Source organism: Neophocaena asiaeorientalis, unplaced genomic scaffold, assembly GCF_003031525.2.
Source record: "Neophocaena asiaeorientalis asiaeorientalis breed wild unplaced genomic scaffold, Neophocaena_asiaeorientalis_V1.1 scaffold14, whole genome shotgun sequence".
In the NCBI taxonomy this organism is placed as follows: Eukaryota; Metazoa; Chordata; class Mammalia; order Artiodactyla; family Phocoenidae; genus Neophocaena; species Neophocaena asiaeorientalis.
This window is the reverse complement of record NW_020175192.1, coordinates 669,726-686,651: the sequence shown is the minus strand read 5'-3', so window position 1 is coordinate 686,651 and position 16,926 is coordinate 669,726. Positions and strand designations below refer to the sequence as shown.

At 46.9% G+C, this 16,926-nt stretch overlaps 1 protein-coding gene across 2 annotated transcripts in view; it reads left to right on the top strand.

Moving 5' to 3' along the window:
- Positions 1–374: 374 nt before the first annotated feature.
- The window catches only part of PSD3 (pleckstrin and Sec7 domain containing 3), a 557,682-nt gene continuing 541,130 nt past the window's right edge, over positions 375–16,926 (top strand). For both annotated transcript variants that reach the window (XM_024765145.1, XM_024765144.1), the window contains exon 1: positions 375–1,091. In XM_024765145.1, coding sequence (XP_024620913.1) covers positions 375–1,091 — 717 coding nt within the window. The remainder of the gene's footprint in view (positions 1,092–16,926) is intronic.

The following is a 16,926-nucleotide window of genomic DNA, read 5'->3' as shown; positions in this document are numbered from 1 at the left end:
TTAGGATAAGCATGGAAACTAGTAACTTTAGTGTCTTCAGTTCAAACATGGGGAGGGGGCCGGATAACAGAAGGAAAGCCGTCAGACACACCAGGGAGAGGGCAGCCGAGTCCCAACTGTCCCCTCCCGGACTCGCTCCCCCAGCCTGTCTGTTCATGCACAGTCCTGACCCGCGGCTGGGTCACCTCCATCCCCACTCCTTCCCCACTCCAGGGGGAAGATTCCCCCTGGGCTGAAGGTGTATCATTTGCTTCCTCAGGCCGTCGTGGAGCCATGGGGCCAGGTCACGCCTGCCCACAGCTGCCGGCCTTCGCATCCCTGGGCACCGAGGTCTGAAAGTCGACCCGGCTGGACCAGCCGAGCCCCTGGAGGACATGGCTGAGCAGCAGCAGATGAAAACTTCCTTCCTCTCCGTGCAGCTGCGGCCCACCCCGGCGCGCGCCCGCCCCGCCCTGGCTCCCGCCCGGACTGCGGCCGCAGGGGGCCCGGAGGAGGGACGCTCTCTCTCGGGTCCCGGGACAGGCTTCTCAGCAGGCCGGGCCCTCGGGCTCCCGCGGGGCCCGGCTGCCCCTCCCCCGCAGAGGCAGGGCCGTGGGACAGAGGCACCAGCTGCTCCCAGTTGCTCTGCTCCCGACGAGGGGAAAGAGGGAGAGAAGAAAACCCGGGACGTGGATGCAAGGAGGGGGCGCGCTCGCAGATCCCCTGCCTCCGGGACCCGTGGACGGCGGCAGCCCCGGCCATGCAGACCCCCTAGCCCGGCTCGCGGCATGGGCGACGGTGGTCGCAGTCCCTCCGCGGGCTGGAAGCCCTGGCCGGGCGGTCCTGCTCCGCTGCACGTGTGGGGCACGGACCCGCAGGCTCAGGACGCCGTGGGAGGCTCCCTTCCTCAGCCCCTGGCTGCCGCCGCCGCGGCTGAAAGCCCCCGGTCCGGGGGAAGTGGCGAGGCGCCGGCCCCCTGCCCGGGGCGCCCGCGGAGCGCTGAGGGCTCAGGCACGTCCACGCGGCCCAGGAGCGCCAGGCTCGGCAGGCATCGTGCGCTCCTCCAGACCAGCAGGAGCTGCCCGGCCCCGCCTGCCGCCCTGCCTCTCAAGGTAAGAAAGTGCGCGTGGCTGAATCCCTGAGACCCGAGCTCTCCCCAGAGAAGCGAGAGTGGAGAGAGGGGGCCGATGTGCCCGCAGGGCGCCCAGTTCCTCACGCTGGGGTCTCCTGTCCGCTGTGGGCCTGGCTCCTTCCTCTGTGCTCCGCCACCTTCCCTGCACGAGCGGCTTATCCTGCGGAAGGAGAGAATGTATCGTTCCTTCCCAAGATTTCTGCCAAAGACTAGCGTCCTTTATGGGAAAGCGGAGAGGGAGGTTGGTGGCGGTGCACGGACACTTGTTGAGCCCTGTGCTGTGCCAGCCCTTATGCTGGGTGTTAAGCTGCATAGCCACCCGAAAAACAAAGGCTCCTATCCCCAACTCCAGATGAAGGAATTGGGAAGTGAGTAGGCAAAAATCCTCCTCTTGCTCCCAAAAAGGAAAGGGCAGAAGCAAAACCTGTTCTCCGGAATGGGCGAGGGGGACTTGGGGAGCCTTCGGTGGGTTTTGTGGAGGTTTCCAGAACTGGAGTGCAGTCTTGGAACTCAGCCCCATCTGTACCCAGTGGACCACCTTCCACCCCTGCCGGCAGGCCCATGTTTTTCTTCCTGGTGTCAGCCTCCAGGCCCTGCTTCCCTTCCCACCAGAAGGGAAAGGGTAGCACTGGGTGGTTTCCAGCGTCTCTCCCAGCTCCAGTCATGGTCAAGCCTACTGTTTGCTCTTCGCATTTTATTCTCTGCATCTCCACTCAGCCTCCTCTCTGGGCTGGTGCTTGAGCCCAGCCTCCCCTCTCCACCCAGCTCAGATGTACTGATCCCAAAATGGGTGGACAAAATTTAAAATTATGCTTTTGTTTTCTCTTTCCCGATAGCACGGACATCTTGCTATACTTTGTCCATATACAGGCAATGAGGGTGAGGGAGGGGTTGGTGGGATGAGATGGAGGAGGGGCCTCTTGCTGGACTGTGTGGAAGGTCCACATGGAGGGACGCTTGGGGAAGTCACCAGAGAAATGGATGAAATTCACAGCATCGGGAGAGGGGCCTCCCAGAGGTGTGGACGTGATGCTGCATCATCTGGAGCCTGTGCCTCCCTCCTGCGTGCCTCTACACCCTCCTTCCTGCCCCTTTCCCCGTAACAGGCAGCCCTTACAGCCACAGTAGAGAATCAGGGAGAAAAGATGAGCTCAAGTTCTGTTTGGAGGGAAACTCTTGGAAGAAGAGAAATGCTAGCATGCTTCCTTAAGAAATGGTTTACATTCCATCCTAGTCCTTGTATCTTGCGTTTCCTACAGGGATTTAAGAGGAATGACATATCCGTGCGTCAGAGCCCAGTCTCTGAAGGTGGGGTCACACGGTAGTTGTTTGTGTACTTTAATGCTGCTCTGATGACTTGAAAACTCCATCTCCCCTCCTTTCTCCTCCGCCTTCCAGGTATAAGAAAACCTCAGAATTGTTGCCAGTCCTCTAGGGAGAGGCACTGTGGGACTTGTTCCAAGTGGGTAGATTTCTGCCTGTCTGCCCCATTTAGCCACTTTTGCTAATGGATCCCCAGACATCTGCCCCATCTAAAGCAAGGACGGCAAGATTCCTGGCTAAAATCCTGGAAACCCCAGGTTCAACTCCTAACCTTGAGCAAACCACCAGAGCTCTCAGTTTTCCCATCAGAAAGCCCTGAGGACGCCACCTGCCTGGCAGTCGCCACGGGGCCAGTGAGGGTCCCTCAGTAGCCCTATCTTAGGGGAGAGAAGAGAAGCAAAGTCAGTGGGACAGCAGGTAGGACCGGGAAGCATGGAGTTAGAGGGGTCAGTTTGGGGGCTCTGGGGTCGGGAGAAAGCAGGGCTGAACTTAACCTTGACCATGCTGGTCAGACTGTGTGACGGTCTCTGTCACAGCAAAGAGGGAGTTGGAAAATCAGCACCTTCAGAACTACAAGTCCCTCAGGTGCCTCATGGCTGTTATTAGCCAGGTGACCCCTGCCTGGCCTTGGGTGTTAGAGAAAGGAAGAAATCAACAAAGAGAGGTTTCCATCCGCCCAGCCCTGGGCACATGACTGTTTCCCTGGGTCTGATAGATTGGTGCGCAAGCACCGCCCTGTCCTTGCATGGGTTGGAACTTAGCTGTGTGAGTCACCGCATAGTGACAGCAGACTGGTTAAAAATGTCTTCTGTGAGCTATCAGTGAAGAGGCCTTTCACTCAATACACTCATACAAATGTGATTATTTACTACATTTATTAAAGTGAAATATTGATTACGTGGAAGCAAAATCTATTCCTACATGCGTATCATAGGATGGAGGTCCTTGTATCAACTTCTAAAAAAGTCTGGATCCTAAGTGTAGACTTTCTTCTCCAAATGACTAAATTTACTGCCTTATTGTTGAAACAAATGGGGTCCAGAGAGAACATTGCTGATGTATCCAAGTATCACAAGGAGCGGGTACAGCAATCACTTAGTTCTTCATCCAAACCATGACTAGGCTTTAGTGAAAACTACAGCTCTCTGTGCCCTACAGAGAGCTTCCAAAGCATGATTCCTTCTTATCAGAACCTCACAACTCTGTGAGGTTATACATTATCATTGTGCCCACTTTGTGGATGAGGACACAGATGCTTGAGGACGGTCAGTGACTTGCTACGTCCTGAGGCCAGGATGCAGCAGCTTGGACAGAGCTCCTGTGGTCCATGCAGAGGCTGGAGCTCTGCTCTCACTGCCTTCCTAGAGGGCGAGGCTTCCTCAGAAGGCAGCCCACCAGCCCCGGGACTGGGGTCCTGTAAGCACTCCTGGGACATGGGAGAAGGGGCTTCAGGACTATCAGGTCTAGTGACCTAGCCTTGCTGATATGTGACTTGAGTTTGGGGCTAAAGATACAAAGACACAGAAAACAGACACAAGTCAAACGAGAGGGGAAAATAGCTTTCTCTACAATCATTTTGGGAATTTTCCATTTTTTTGACTGTCTTCCTATCTTACATATTTTATGTTTTGAAATTACAATGACTTTGGGTGTGTAAATGACATTAGAAAGAGTTCCCTGGTGGTCTAGTGGTAAAGAATCCGCCTTCCAGTGCAGGGGACGTGGGTTCGATCCCTGGTCAGGGAGGTAGGATCCCACATGCCGCGGAGCAACTAATCCCGTGCGCCACAACTACTGAGCTTGCGTGCCTCAACGAGAGAGCCCACGTGCTGCAAACTACAGAGCCCATGCGCCCGGGAGCCCACGTGCATGCCACAGCTAGAGAAGAGAAAACCCACACACCACAACTAGAGAAGCCCGGGTGCTGCAACAAAAGATCCCGCATGCCTCAACGAAGATCCCGCGTGCCACAGCTAAGACCCGAAGCAGCCAGAAAAAAAGAAAAAAAAAGAGCCATTTCACAGCTTCCCTTCCCAAGAAAGCAACTTAAAAAAAAAAAAAAGGAAAGAAAATTAGCAGTAAGTAATATTAAAAATTCCCCCCAAATGCCATTTCTACAAACCCCACCTGTAGCTTTAAATTTCCCAAGGCTTTTACCTCTTCATTTTGGTCTTCCTCTTCTCTTCCTCTCTCATCTCAAAAACAATTAGCTTTTTGAGTTTTCATCACCAGCTGCTAGGAGTGTTCAGGGTTTAGAAGGCAGAGTGAGAATAAGCAGGGCAGAAAGGGCCTCCCTGGAGGCTGGGGGCGGGGGCACAGGGACGGGGGTAGGGGGCAGTTATTCCCTGAGGTGCTGAGGGGAAGGGGGGGGGGTCCATTTGTACACAGCAGATCAGAGAGAATAGCTTTAACCCTCTGTGTCTTGGATTGTTTTGCCTTAAAATAAAAACAGGGTCTGAAATATGTCTGTAAAGTGTATCAATTTTTGATAGATTTTATTTAGAGAAAAGGTCACTGTCACTGGGATTCAGGAGGTGAAATGAAGCTCTGGTTCTGCCAGCCAACTAGCTAAGCGCCCTGACGACTCACTGAGCAAAGCAAGGTTACCCTGTCTGACCTCTGAGGTCTTTCCAGCTCTGACCTTCTGGGATAAGTATGAATCTTCGAATCCAGAAAGGGAATGAAACTGTTTAATGAAATAAAAGTATGAAAATAATTTAATTTCATCTACCTCCGCTTGTCTCTAAATATTAATTATTTTGTCAAACGGCTCCAGGGCAGGGAAGCTACCCTCAGCGGGCTTGCATCTCTCAGGGGATATGGGATTTCAGCGGGAGCTGGGATGTTCTCTATAGGACCAGCACTGAACAATCAGTTGAATGAATGAAACTTGGAAGGGGGTTAACATCCAGTGATAGGAGTCAGTGCCATCTTTGGGCAGTAACACAAATCCCCACCACAAAATTTTAGGGCCACAATCGTTTGCTGTCTATTCCCTAAAGCCGGATATTTCTTTCTCTGATCAGATTCGAGTTGAATGAAATTCTCTTCTGAAGTTCAGTACTGACCCCCAGGTACACCTAATCCCCAGGAGGAGGTCGTTGATCTCATCTGGAGTAAATGCTTAATTTCTTAAGCCAATTTGACTTTTCTGGCCTGTTGTGAGTTTAGAAACTGTTATGCTCATAGAAAGATAAAATTCTAGATAATTCTGTCATTATATTAGTCATTCTTGGTGAGCAATTTAGAAGTTTTAAAAGAAGCTAGAACAAAGAGAGAGCTTGCACAAATGCCATATAGTAATTTGAACAGTGATGTAGATAAATGTGCAGTGGTACCCCTTTTAAAGGATTCTGGTATTTAGAAGACAGTGTTGATCAGATTCAAAAGCTTATCTTTAGTCTGTTTTACACTGCATTGGTTTTGACACAGATGTCTTGATTTATTATTTCAGTAAATAAAAGCTGAGGTAGCAGAATGGGTTTCAACTCTTTTTCATCTTGTGGTTTGCCTCGGCGTTCCCATGACAATGTTCTCTTACTCTTTTTCTCTCCTTACCCCTTCCTTCGACGTTCACACAGACGTCCTGTCGTCATTGTGCAGGAGCTGCCCTCATGGCCCCATCTCACCTCCACATCTTGATGGGAGAAGAGGGCGGAGAGCACACGGACCACTTCACACATTGCCTCTGAGACTTGTAGAAACGATTCGGGGTGGGAGCTGGGACCCAGGTCTGGCCCCCTCTTTGGTTCAAGTTAGCTAAGTAAGGGCGACCTCCTCACGCTGGGTCTCAACTTCTCATCTGAAATGTGAAAAGATCAGACTGTGATTTCCTTCCCACTAGCTTAAGATTCTAAATTCTTGCCAATCCATTTGCACCTGTGTTTGTGAAAACCCTACCAAAGCTACAGCTTTTGATGACAAATCTCTAAAAATCCATCATATTTAGAAGTCACTACTGTTGGGAAACTCCTTTATTGGTAAAATTAGATACCTCTCCAGGATCCAGAGGTTAAAAAGGAACCAAAATACATTTTTAAACAATTTACACCAATATATACCCAATTTTCTAATCTCAAGTGTTAAATTTCTCTACAAAATATTGGTAGCACGAGTTAAGTATTAGGTTTGCCCTGAGAGATTTGGACAAAATACTGAATTGAGTTTTTTATAACTATACAAAAAGGAGTTGTGTTTTGTTATTCTCCCATATTAAAAGGAAATACATTCGCTGAAAGGGATTGTTTTGTGTTTTTAGTCCCGTGATTTAATTACTTAGCAAAGGGAATATTGGAAATCGATTCCAGAATTAAGGCCCAGAGTGAAGAGGCTTGTCTGCACTCAGCCAGTTGGAATCAGTTCCAACAATTGCCTCAGTTTAACTTTCAAGTTTTGTGCCCTTGAACAAAAGTGTTCTATCACTTGTAGATTAGTTAGGATTCTTGGTTGTGTGTGATAGAAACCCTCAAGGCTACTTAACCCCAATGAGGGGGATTCATTATGAGGAGAACCCTTGCCTGTAAGTGTTGGGTGTGTAGAACCAAGGGTGGGGGTGCAGCTGCGTCAGGATCACCTGGCATGAGGGCTCCAGGGCATCCAGTTCTCTTTTTTGTTTCTTTTTTTAAATTTTTGGCTGCGTTGGGTCTTCGATGCTGTGCGTGGACTTTCTCTAGTTGCGGCGAGCAGGGGCTACTCTTTGTTGCAGTGCGCGGGCTTCTCATTGCGGTGGCTTCTCTTGTTGTGGAGCACGGGTTCTATAGGCGCTCAGGCTCAGTAGTTGTGGCACACAGGCTTAGCTGCTCCGTGGCATGTGGGATCTTCCTGGACCAGGGCTCGAACCCGTGTCCCCTGCATTGGCAGGCAGATTCTTAACCACTGCGCCACCAGAGAAGCCCCAGGTCTCTCTTTTCAACTCACCTGTTGCTCTCTGCCCTTCCCAGCACTCTTCTCTGAACTATTCTTTCTCTTTTTGCACATCTGCTTCCCCTATTCCAGGGGGAGGAATATGGTCACCCACAACTCCCAGATTTATATCTCCTCTCCTTAAAGATTGGGATTCCTCAGACCTGCTTCCCAATCCCCCTGCAAAGAGGCTTCTTGGTCCAGTGCAGGTTGGGGGTTGGTGCCCACCCAACCTACTGTGGTGGGGACAGCTCATATGGTGCTATCAGGTCTACTGAGAGCCCAAAGGTGGTTATAACCATGTAAATCTGTGTGAGGGACAGGTCCTAGAAGTTGATGGGACATGGAGAGAAGGGGGCAGGTGTGGACGGCCAACCCAATAGATGACAAAGACACTTTCAGGGAGTTTCACTTAAAATTTATAAAGTCACTGCTTTCTATAAATGTCCTATCTGAGCCCTCTCTGATTTTAGGGAAGCCAGTTTTTATAGCTCTTAAGGAGATTTTTTAAAAAAGCATCCCTGAACAAGCAATGTATTAGAATCAAATTATTGCCTGATATGATTTATAAATAGATTTGTTTCCAGAATCTGCTACTGGGCATAATATGGTAAGTTTTTTTCAAAGACTTTTTTCCTTGTAGATTTTTAGAGACTGTAAAATGCTACATGATTTACATAAATATAAGTCCTTCGGTGAAAGCAGGGTTCTCTAGCCCTTTGGGTTCTATGTGTGATCTGTTCAACCTTACAGCCACTCCCTGGGCTACTCACAGAATCCGAGAAGTCAGGACAGTGAGGGGAAGCCATGTTCCTTGAACTGAACCGTATCAGTGAAAACACGAGATGGGCAAAGGAAAGAACCCTGGCTTCACCGTGTCACCACTGCTGGGCCGCTGCAGCCTGCTTTGTGAGGAAGTTCGCTCTCCTTCATTCTAAAGGAATCAGCAGCTGTGGCTCTTTTTTGGCTGCCCTTTGTGTTGTGCACATATCCTGTGATTATATTTAGTCAATTTTAACTTTTTGGAATTTAACTTTCAATTTTCAGGATGTGTGATTTTGTATTAACCTTTCAATTACCAAGTCCAGCAGATCGTGAGCTAAAAAGCTCCAGGACCCTATTCAAGCACTTACAATGTTCTGTCATTTGAAAATTCCATTTTATCTGCAAGAAGCTTGGTTACTCTTGACTGAGTTCTCAATCTGATTGTATGATGAAGTAACAGTTAAAAGGTCACTCCATCCATCTCATGCCACAAGCAGAGAGATCTCAATCTTTTTCCATAAAGGATTTAAAGTGCCCTACAACTATAGCACAAATAATAAAAATAATGGTGAAGGTAAATAGTAATAAAGAATCAGTTCTAGGAAAACATAAATACGTGTCAAGATGAAGAAAGGTCAAGATCAGGAAAAGAACCCAAAAGAACATAAAGGCCAACAGAGCCAGTATGTTTGAAAGTCACATTTGGCTGTGTGCTTTCTAGCTGCTCAAGGTAAAAGAGACATGGTTAGCTACACAGTTCTGTGAGAAGGGACGGAGAGAGGGAGGGAGGGAGGGAGGAAGGAAACAAGGGAAGGAGGTAGGGAGGGAGGAAGAGGTCCTCTAACATGTTCCACAGAAATCAATTCTCTTAGAAAACTGAATTTTGCTTGCCCTTTAAAATAACAGTAAAAATAGCATTTTGGATAAAAACTTTTTGAAGGAGGACTTAACATTTACTATTTCCCTGTTTCCTTAGATACATATACATATACATGTATACGACATAACTTAATTTTCTTGATAACTTAAGCAATTACCGTAACTGCAGTATTGCTTGCTGGCAACTTCAGATCTGTGAGACTGTTTGCTTCTACACTTAATGCCCCAAATACTCTGTTTTCTCAGTTCTTTTTGCCTTTTAGTAACTTTTTAGTTTTCTCCATGCTGGCCTATCCCTTCTTGCTGCTATTAGTGTGTCTACCTCTAATATACTTCTTTTAATCTACCACAGGCCAGGAAACTAGACAGCAGATTTGTTTAAATTGTAAGGCAAATTTGTTAATTGCATAAAGTAAAAGTTGAGTGGCTCATCTAGCAGAAGGACTGAGTGGGCTCCTCTAGCAGAAGGATTGAGTGGGCTCATCCAGCGGAAGTTCTGAGTGGCTCATATAGCAGAAGGATTGAGTGGGCTTATCCAGCGGAAGGTTTGAGTGGGCTCAACCAGTGGAAGTTTTGAATGGGCTCATCCAGCGGAAGGATAGAGTGGCTCAGCTAGCAGAAGATCTTACAAGTTTTAGAAAGGATTTTTTTTCCTCTGATATTTAAAAAATTAATTTATTTGTTTATTTTTGACTGCATTGGATCTTCATTGCTGCTCGGGGGCTTTCTCTAGTTGTAGTGAGCGGGGGCTACTCTGTTGCGGTGCGCGGGCTTCTCATTGTGGTGGCTTCTCTTGTTGCGGAGCACAAGCTCTAGGCGCGTGGGCTTCAGTAGTTGTGGCATGCGGGCTCAGTAGCTGTGGCTCGTGGGCTCTAGAGCTCAGGCTCAGTAGTTGTGGCGCATGGGCTTAGTTGCTCTGTGGCATGTGGAATCTTCCCGGACCAGGTCTTGAGCCCATGTCCCCTGCACTGGCAGGTGGATTCTTAACCACTTTGCCACCAGGGAAGTCCCTCTTCTGATTTTGTGTGTTCAGAGATGATACTGTTGCTTTCTGTGACTATGGCCATGCTAGGGATGAATAAAGTTGCTGAACAAATAACTTCCAGATTCATTCATTCAATAAGTATTTCTTGACCACCAGCTATGTGACGAGCAATGTTCCAGGCACGGGTGGTACAGCAGTGAGTTGACAAAGTCCTTGCTCCTACAGGGAATGATGAACAAACAAACAACACACGGGCATAGGACTTCACATGGCCACAAGAGCTTGGAAGAAAATAAAACAAGGGGTGATGAGGGGAGGGTGCTCGAATGAATGGTTTAGTTTGTGTGATGACAGAAGGTGACCTCAGAGTTAAGCCTTGAGTGACAGACAGGAGGCAGCCACGAGAAGATCAGGGAGGGAAGGTTCTAGGCAGGGTTAGCAGAAGAGTCCCCTGTACCTGCAGGGTCACTGGGGAGCATAAGTTACTGTGAAGCTTACTCAGAGCTATAGGCAGGGCCAGATCACACAGGGCCTCTTAGTTTTCAGTAAGGATTTTGAAATTTATTCTAAGTAAAATAATAAATTTTTAAATTTATTATTGGGGAGCCTTTGGAGAGTTTTTAAGCAGGAGAGAAACACAGAAATTAAGGGAAGGGTGGGTATGTTTATGAAGTGACCCCCCCCTACAGTTACTCTGCAGATTACATGTTTGAATCTGCCTCTCATTTCCTAATCTTGTCAAAGAAACCTTGAGGCACACAGCTTAACTCCCTCTGAACACTGGGGGCTCTAATTTTCTTCAGAGTCCTTTAGTTCTGAAATATAGAGGTTTGATGAGGTCCTGCGGACACAGACAGGTGAAGGGGGAGAAAACTCCAGTTACTCAAAGATTTGAGATTTCCCCAAATGAAGCTGTGTTCTAACGATAGACAATAGAGTTGATCTTTTCCATATTTGTAACCTCAAAAAGTTAAACTTATTGCAGTGCATAGAATTTATGATTTAAATAGAAAAACTCCCCCCCCCTTGCCTTTTGAGCATTACAAAATGCATTGCACATAATAGGTGCTCCATAAATATTTCTCAACTTTAGATTATGGCAAAACCACACTAAGTGACCTCTTTTACCAATTCCTTCTGTTCTTCCCTCAGGTGCTTTAATCCCTCCGGTTCACATCTGTAGGCAGTGAACTGTGAGGCCATCCATGCCAGGAACTTGGCAAGCAAGGGGTGGTTGGCACTCTTGGAGTCCATCCAAAGTAGAATAAAATTTTGAACTATCTTTGGGGTCATAAATTTAGTCTAGTGGTGTTTCTATGAAAATGTATTTCTCTTGTGGCTTAGACTAATATTTAAGGAGTTCCTGGGTGGCCCCGTAGCCAAAGAATTAACAGTGGTATTTCTGGCTGAGCTTGGTGACCTAGTTTTCTGGATCTGCTTTGTGAATAATCTTTATGAATAATGACCCCCAATAGCGGTAACTATTCTCCTAATGAACCAGCTTTACTCCATGCTTTAAACAACCTGTAAAATAACTTTTTTCTATTTAAATAAATCAGTCTACTTTTCGTGCCACTTTAGAAAGCTCATGGCAAAATTCTTTCCCTTCTCATCCTCGATCTGTTTTACTAAATGAGCTTTTCCTTATAGTTCTCTGCAAACTGCTCTCCTACCACCTTTATGCTGTTTTGTGAGCCACTGAGGACCGGCTGCCTTTGTTTATTGTGTCATCTTGTTGTTCGCAGCTTCTGGAGCCCTTTGAGAAAAAAGCATCACATAAATCCAGTTTGAAGTAATGGCAGGAATTACACTGTTGACTACCTGTAAGTTACTTCAAGCATTATTAAATGTTTCTGTAGGTCCTTTATAAAGCACAAAACAGAGGCAGAAAATTCTTTTTCTGCTTTCTATAAGCTTAACGTTTGTGGTAGACAAACATATATGTGAAGAGGCATTTTTTAGACATATATATACAAGAAACAGCAGAATAAAGATAAAGGTCTACTACTTTATGTAATAATCAGTGTAGGCCTGCAGTGGGGTGATTTAGTCAGGAGAAGATCCTTAATGAAGATGGGCCATCTGAATGAAGGGAGGAAAGCTTGGATTGATAGAATGTAGAGAGGGTTTGAGTTTGTGGTTTCTCCTGAGTTCATGTGTGAATTTCATGATTCATTATGAAGGAACGTAACAACTATGTGGTCACATATTTAGAGAGTGAATGCTTTTCAAACTGAAAATATTTAAGGTTTCTGGCTTGTTAGTTTATATCTTTTATTCGAAAGTATAAAAAATAAATTTAAATTAGTCAACTACATTTACTGAAAAGAATAAAATATCATGAGAGAAGCACACATTCCAGGATTTAAAAATAAGCATAATTTAATGCAACACTGGAGAATTTGAAACCAAGACCAGAAAATCTGGACACAGAGTCCCATGTCTGTGCATTAGAGAGTGGTGGCTCCGCACCGGAACTGGCCGGTTTCCTTTCCCAGGTGGCAGGTGATGATGGCAACTGAACAGGGCCGCTTTGGGAGGCGTTACTAAGAGACACAGAGATGCAGGGAAGGGCCCTGCATGCTGGACCAGTCGGTGAATCAGAAACTATTTCTTGTAGGAAGCAGGGGAGGCAGTTTGACTCTGGGACGATTCTGTGAATGAGCAAATGTGCAGGGACTGTATCTTGCTGTAGACATGAAGGATCCTGCTGTTTGGACAGCAAATCAAAGCAGGTGATCCAGGCTGGGAGCAGGCCCCTGTGACTCCTGAACAAAAATGACGTTTAGAAATCTGTGACGGTAACAACCTGTCGGTTCACAATAGTAATGTGTAGATTGGCTTTCCTGCCTCATTCCCACCCAGACGGAATCGTTATGATTATTAAGACCTCTTAGGCCTCTTAATCACAAAGACCAGGCCAAGAACTTGAAGCACTCATTTCCCTCCCTTTACAACCTCACTGGGCCTGTCTATGCTGCTGGTGGAGCAGTCTTTGCCTTCTCTTAAGGGCAGGAAAAAGACAAAATAAGTTATTCCTGACTGTAGCAGGCCTCAGAATCCATCAACATGCTCAAAGAGAGAGCCATTTCATTCTTTTGTTAAAATCACGTTAAAAGCTAGCTGCAAACCCCCATCCTACTGGAACTCAGCTATGCTCAGGGCTCCCTGTCTGCTAACTTTGGGCCAAGGATCCAGAAAGGTCATGACAGGAGAAGTTAATGAAGTCTTGCCCTCACATCTGTCCTTCAGCACGTGGTCAGCATGAGCGCAGCCTTGAAGAGCTGCCCCAGGGCCCCGACTCTGGTGAGAGGCCGACTCTGCCTGCCCCTTCCTCCAGGGTGGCCTTGGTGAGTTACTTAATCTCTCTGTGCCTCAGTTTCTTCATCTGTAAAACAGAGGTTAAATGAGGACCTGCCTGATAGAAAATAAGGATTAAGTGTGTACTAACATTTAAAGTACTTGGAACCATGCCTGGCATGGAGTTTGTAGATGCTGGGGGACCCCTGATTGGATTAGCTCTCTGTCTGCTGGAACTTTCCCCAGACTGCGTCCCACCCCAGGCCCTGTGCTGCTTCTGTGCCCCAGGCTGGGGGCTGGACTCTGCACTTCTGGAAGAATGACAGCACAGAAGTAGGGGGTGGGGTCTTCTCTCTGAATGCCTGAATACCCTCCCCCATCTCCACCCATAAAGATGGGGCTATATTTTCTTTGTTTAATCATAAATTCTGTTATATATACGCTTAATATCTGAGTTCACTATCATTTCATCACCCACTATCCAGAACTGATGGGACCTTGAGAAACAGAAAATTGTTTAAGCTTAGAAATGTAGGAAAGCAAAAGAGCTCTCTGTAGTTGGAAGAGTACAGCCATGTGCCTCAGGGTCCTGAAGACAAGGTTAGCAAGTGGGAGGTAAGATAGCAAAGCCTGAAAAACCCTGGCCAACAGCTTCATTGCGCCACTTCATAACCAGGACGGCCTCCCCTTAATTCCCGCCCCTTTTCCCCTGCTTAAAACTCCCCAGCCCTGAGCTTCCCTGGTGCCTCAGTGGTTGAGAGTCCACCTGCCGATGCAGGGGACGCGGGTTTGTGCCCCGGTCCGGGAAGATCCCACATGCCGCGGAGCGGCTGGGCCCGTGAGCCATGGCCACTGAGCCTGCGCGTCCGGAGCCTGTGCTCCGCAATGTGACAGGCCACAACAGTGAGAGGCCCGCGTACTGCAAAAAAAAAAAACCCAAAACAAACAAACAAAAAAACTCCCCAGCCCTCACCCTCACCCGTGCCCCCCAGGAGTCACAGGATTCTCTTTCTGCCCCTTTCCAGGCACAAGCATCCTCTCCTCCTCTCCCCAGACACTTGTTACCACTCTTCAGTGTTTCTAACCGAAGGGAAGGGTCCTGAGGAGACCTGTGCTCCTGATACAGAAACCTCCCTGGGCACAAGTGCGTGTTAATAAAGTATCCTGCCACTCAAGAATGTTTTGAAGGGGTTTTCATTGTTAGACCACATTCTAAAAGTAAAACACTTCAGCCAGGTGTACCTAGAGTTAAAAAAAGAGTTAAAGAAAACTTGGATTTTACAAAAATGTATTGGATAAAACTCTAGTGGTTCTCTGGGTTTAAGTTTGCTTGGTTAGTTCCAGTGTCCTTTTTATTTATTTATTTATTTTTTAAGGAGGGAATACCAACCTTTATTCATACTTGGGTTCAGGTTCAGAGGTATCTTAGAATATATAGCAAAGCAGGAAAAAGCACAGATTCTGGGATCAAGTCTCAGATTCCAAAACAAGCATATTAACTGTGTTACAACAGGTAAATGTTACCCACAGTTTCTTCGGTAAAATGGGGGGAGCATCACCCCAGCTTCCAGCATCTGGTACAGCTGCCTCCCCTCCCACCTCAACTCCCTCACAGGCAGCCCGGCTGAGAGAGCACAGCTCTGCAGGTCTCAGCTCTGCTGGTTAGGGTGGGACTCGGTGAGTCACTGAGACTCTGAAGTAGCCCCTCACCCCAGTATTCACCAAAGGCAAATAGGGGGCTCGTGAACTGGTACAAGGACCAAGTGAGAAAACCACACATAGGTGTTCACTAAATCTTAGTTATTATGAGTCTTGCCCAGGACAAGGATGGGGCCAGAGTGTCCAGCAGTGTCCAAAGTGGGTGCTCAGGACAGTCTATTGGGTATAGAAAGAAAGAGGTGGTACTTCTTCTTATATTTTTATATCTCATCTTTAACATTTTTATTTTGTGCTTTAAAATGTACAAGATATATTAATATGAGAGTATTAACGTATCAATCATAAATAAATATGTGTATTTGGGGGACAGATGCTCAAATGATTTTGCTGATGGTGTTGAGGGGAATGGTTTAAACATTGTGATGCTTACCACACTGAGAGCTGTTAAAAAACAAAATTCAACTTAGTAAATTTTAAAGATCTTAGTGGTTTTCTTCAATGATTCTTGAATCAGGCAGCATCCCATCTAAGCAGATAGAAAGGGGCTCCAAGGTGCTGTACAAAATGAAAGACTTATAGGCCCAAGGGAGTGGGAACAAGGAAGTTATACCAGCCAACAGTGGGGCGCTTGTGTCAGGTCACTTTCCCGTAGGGGCTGCAGGGGTCTATCAGGCAGATGACCTCACTAGTGCTGACCAGGTGATCCTGATGGATGGGTTTAAGACTCCATTCCTGGGAGAGGCTGAAACTGTAGTAAAGTTAAGCCTGGGTTTGGTGATGTGAAGCTCAGCAGAAGTAATTCCATTTGGGGCCTCTTGCCTTGTGTTTAACAGAACAAATATTCAAAACAAATATCATCTACATGACAATTTTGTCTAAGTCTTATGCCTCTTGCGGCTACCACGATTCATCCAAAATAGGGCTGGAGCACCTATTTTACTATGGCCTACTTCCACGCCAAATTCCACCCTGCAGATGTTTTTCCCGCACCACGAAGCAATTCTCAGACACCAGCTGGGTGTCCTACAGTTCAATTCAATTCTGACACTACCGACATGGAGATGGTGTCAGATCCCAGAGGTTAAGGGCTCGGTCCTATAAGACTGCCCCTTCCCCCGCTTCAGACATCAGTCACAGGTCTAGACTGTCACTGGTGCTTCTGACCCACCGGCTACAGATGGGAGGTTCCAGAGGGCCCCTCCTCAGGTTCAATTAACTTGCTCAAGTGTGTCACAGGACTTAGAGAAGCATTCTACTTACTAGATCGTCAGTTTATTATAAAGGAGATAACTCAGGAACATCCAGGTGGAAGAAATGCAGAGGGGACAGTCTGGGGAAAGGGCACGGGGCTTCCATGATCTCTCTGGACACCACTCCCCCGAATCTCCAGGTGTTCACCAACATGGAAGCTGTCTGAACCCAGTCCTTTTGGTGGTTTATGGTGGCTTAATTACATGGGTATAATTGATTAATCATTGATTGAACTCAATCGCCAGCCCCTCTCCCTCCCTAGATGGGGTGACGGGGAGGGACTGAAAGTTCCAACTCTGATGGAGAGAGAATAGGTTCCTCTGGCACCAGCCACCTTCTTTAGGAGCCTCCCCCAAGTCACCTCAATAACATAACAAAAGACACCTCCTCAGATCTTACCTTAGGAAATTCCAAGGGTTTTAGGAGCCCTGGGCCAGAAACAGGACAAGACCAAAGACATATTTCTTACTATAAATCGCAATATCACATATAGGCAATAGACCATTTCACTCCTAACCAGAATTCCATACAAATAGCTTCAAAGGATGAGATTTGGAGAAGTGTTACCAAATTTAGCAAATAAAAATAGCAATATTTGGGACATACTTTTTAGTACAATTATTTGTTGTTTATCCGAAATTCAGTCTTAAGCAGTGTCCTGTATGTTATACAGCAACACTTGTTTGGAGTTGGGTCTGGTGTTGAAGACCCATTAGCTAAGAGACCTTGGGCAAATGACTTAGCTTTTCCG